We start from the raw sequence: 3,924 nt of genomic DNA, 5'->3' as shown, positions 1-3,924 counted from the left end.
CAAGCATGAGGAAACCATGTACGATTGTTATTTCCTTTAACTTGTGGTGCTAATTTGGGCCTAATTTTCATTTCCAAGAGATCCATCCTCGACTTCAGTCTATCTTTGGACTTTCCAGGAATATGCAGCAGTGTACCGTAGATGTTCTTACACACATTCTTTTCAATGTGCATAACATCTAATTGATGCCGCACACAGCAAGTGCTTCTAATACTCTAAATTATAAAATATGGATTTCTTCTTCCACCACACGAGATCATCATTGTTCTCACTTTTACACTTTTTACTATTGCTTTTCCCCTATCTATTATCAATAGAGTCGACCAGTTGGAAAATTTCCTCCCTGTTTAATAGTTTTGGAGGGGTTTAATCACACACACTATTGTCAAAGGCTTTTGCTTGGAACCGAAATTTATGACCATGAGGAAGCCAAAGCCGATGCCCAACGTATACATTTTTTCCACTGTGTTTAAGTCTATATTTTGGTGTTTCTACACCACAATATTGACAGGCATAATATCCTTTAACAGTACATCCCGCTAAATTTTTGTATGCCGGGAAGTCATTTATTGTCCATAGTAATACAACCCACAAATTAAAGTACTCACTTTTGTAGGCATCGTTGCCTCCACCCCACCATCCCATAAAGTTTGCAAATCCTCAATAAGAGGTTGCAAATACACATCAATGTCTAAATCCGGTTGTTGAGGACCAGAAATTAAAAGGGACAACATCATGAATTTTTGTTTCATTCACAACCATGGTGGAAGATTATAAGTAATAAAAATTATTGGCCAACAGCTATATATACTACTAAGAGAGCTATGTGGATTGATTCCATCAGCTGATAGAGCTAGGCGAAGGTTTCTAGGATCGGATGCAAAGATCGGCCATTTCTTATCTACTAACTTTCAAGATGGTGAGTCAGCCGGATGTCGGAGTTTACCATCAACCATCCTCTCATTTGCATGCCAAGTCAAGTCCCTAACAGTTTCGGATGACTGAAACATGCGCTTAAACCTAGGTATATGAGGAAAATACCATAAAGTTTTTGCAGGAACCCCTTTCTTATATTGGTCTATAGTACCATCCTTTTTCTTCCATCTACATAACCCACAAGTAGGACATTCAAAAAGACTTTCATACTCTTTTCTGTAGAGTATGCAATCGTTTGGGCAAGCATGAATTTTAACATATTCTAAGCCCAAAGCTGACATTGTCTTTTTGGCCTCATACATAGAGGTTGGAATTTCATTATTTTCAGGGAAAGCATCTGCTAAAACACTCAACAATGCAGAAACGCTACTGTCAGACCACCCAAATCTACCCTTCACATTGAACAATTTCACTGAAAAGGATAACTTAGTAAATTTTGTGCATCCTAGGTACAAGGGTTTCTCAGCTTGTTCTAGCAACTCTTTGAATGCCTTAGGGTCCCCACAACAACCCTTATAAGCATCATTAACCATTTCTAACTCATTCCCATTGTCAAACTCTATATTTTGTTGCTGAAAATGGTTTTCTCTTTGAGGAGAAGGACTCTTACGAATCTCTTCCCCGTGCCAAAACCAATTGTTGTATTTCACATCAAAGCCATGCATATATAAATGATCTTTTACAGTTGTAGGTGTTTCAAATGATAAATTCCCACAATCAAGGCATGGACACCTAATGACACTACTGCCTCCAGCATTTTTTATAGCAAAATTTATAAATTTCTGGACACCCTCTTCATATTCTGTCGACAGTCGATTACATTGAATCCAAGATTTATCCATTTCTGGCTTAATAATTAATGTTCCTGACATATACATAAAACAAAGAAAGAATGTACATACTTAGAATATTTGTCTAATGTTACAGCACCATGTGAAATAAACAAAGTTAAACCTACGACATCCTAAATCCGCGCTATTAGAACATAAAGATATTTAAAGAATCAATGAAGCATTATAATTGAAGTGGTGGTAGAACATAAAGAATCAATCCGCGCTATTAGAACATAAAAAATTTCACTTCCTCAGGTTTTGTTATAGACATTTCAGGCCAATATTTAAATAATCAACTATTAGAACATAAAGATATATAAGTTGCAGATTATCACCATCTTCATACACTAACACTCATTTAACTTAACGAGGCTTCAATATCAGAAATAGCTAGAAAAAAAAATTCACACACAAACACATGAATATAAATCAGAATTACCTAGAATAAAAAAAAATTAACAACATTATGCAATGCACGATTACAACTCAAAACAAAACTCAAAATTAACAACATTATATCTTCCTGGAAAATTATTTAGTAAATTGATTACCGAAATATATGCAATATATGCAATACATGCAAATACATTTCATTTTTGACAAATTATTTACTACTTTACATAAAAGTTGAATAAATAGTCAAAATTAAATACATGTAAATGTAGCAATGACTCACCAGTGGGTGTGAAGCTTCAATTCACCGTCAAGCCTAGGGTTTCAACTTCGGCAACAACGATTTGGGTCTTCTTTTACGGTAAGCGATTGTGTTTCTTTCAGTCAATAAAAGTACCCTGGATGTTGCTCTCATTCCAATTTGGGTTTCGATTAGCACTGACTTCGTCCTAGCAAAGAGAGACGGTTCAGTGACAACCGCAGCAAAGAGAGACGATTCAGTGAAACAACTAGAATGATTTTGAAACGATGGGTGTTTGAGTGTTGTTAGTTTGCTATGGCCGGCCTTTGAGGGTTTGTTGCAAGTGTGCTAATCGATTTTGAGATTCCACAATAACGCTTGCAAATTTTCTGAACACTTAGAAAAAAATTTCCCTCTTTTCTCACAAAAATGTTTCCCCCCTTTACAAAACGCAACGTTTTATTAATTGTTTTTTGTTATTTACGTTTATGTTTTCCTCAAACACTTGCAAAACATACAACTGAGACGGCATCGTTTCACTTCTTTTTTAGTAATATAATATTTGTAAAAATTAAGTCAAACCCGCGCAATTAAAGTCAACATAAAAAATCAGTCTTTCATTCTTGATAGCCAAATAATTTATCACTAGTCTATCATAGTTTCATGATATATGATATTTATATCACCAATATATCATAATTTCTTGATAAACGATATTTCTATCACGATTCTATTGTTGTAGGCCTCCAGACCAAAAACTGTCACACAGAGGACTGTCATAGTAGGTACTTTTTCTTGTAGTGAAACTTGCTATGAGTAAGCTATAACTAGAAGTTTACCGCTAGCAGTTCATTCTTTCAGGATTTTGATAGAGGTGACGATTGTGAAATCTTTAGGTGCAAAATGCATGATATAGAGCACGATTTTGCCCAATATTTATGTAGAATGTTTATCTGTAGAAATTCATAGTGGTAGTGGTGAAGAGTCAACTATGAGCTCTTTTGGGGAGAAAAAAATCCTTCATTTGATGTTAACTTCACACCGGGGGGGCGGGGGGGGGGGGGGGGGGGGCGGGGCTTATTTGGTACTCGTTCAGGTGGTAGCAGCTGGTGCAGATCCCATTCTATTTACCAGAGGTGGAATTGAGAAGACCACTGAGGCTTTGGTCGCCGATCAAAATTAAGTTGATGTTGGTTGAGGTTAATTAGCATATTCTTCTGCTTTGTTACTTTGGCTTTGAGTGGGGATTGCTTACTATTTTCTTTAAACCATTACCCCAATCACAAGTCCTAATTCATTTGGCTTTTAAGCTGTGTGATGACTTTTCAAGGCTCACTTACTAAATCGCATTGATCAATTTTGCCTTGGATTTGGTTTGCAGGGGTGATTCGCGAATGTCCTGTCCTGTTTTAAATGAAAGTTTACAGAAAGGGAACAAGAGCAGACTGGCCTACTGTCTTAATTCATAACTTTCAAGGGATCAGGAGAAGTCTTTTAGGAGGCCTCAAACGGCTGCATATA

At 36.3% G+C, this 3,924-nt stretch overlaps 1 protein-coding gene across 1 annotated transcript; it reads right to left on the bottom strand.

The window, feature by feature from the left end:
• Positions 1 to 911: 911 nt before the first annotated feature.
• LOC127902422 (uncharacterized) lies at positions 912 to 1,778 on the bottom strand. The gene has a single exon (XM_052441327.1). It carries the CDS (start codon positions 1,776 to 1,778, stop codon positions 912 to 914), a length of 867 nt encoding a protein of 288 aa, XP_052297287.1.
• Positions 1,779 to 3,924: the final 2,146 nt, after the last annotated feature.

The sequence above is a fragment of the Citrus sinensis genome, chromosome 5 (genome assembly GCF_022201045.2).
Source record: "Citrus sinensis cultivar Valencia sweet orange chromosome 5, DVS_A1.0, whole genome shotgun sequence".
NCBI classification, from domain to species: Eukaryota; Viridiplantae; Streptophyta; class Magnoliopsida; order Sapindales; family Rutaceae; genus Citrus; species Citrus sinensis.
The sequence above is the reverse complement of the archived record's forward strand: the minus strand, read 5'-3'. Positions and strand labels throughout refer to the sequence as shown.

Bases quoted from the DNA above. Each gene is read 5' to 3' on its own strand.
- LOC127902422 (XM_052441327.1), bottom strand. From the start codon at position 1,778: ATGGATAAATCTTGGATTCAATGTAATCGACTGTCGACAGAATATGAA.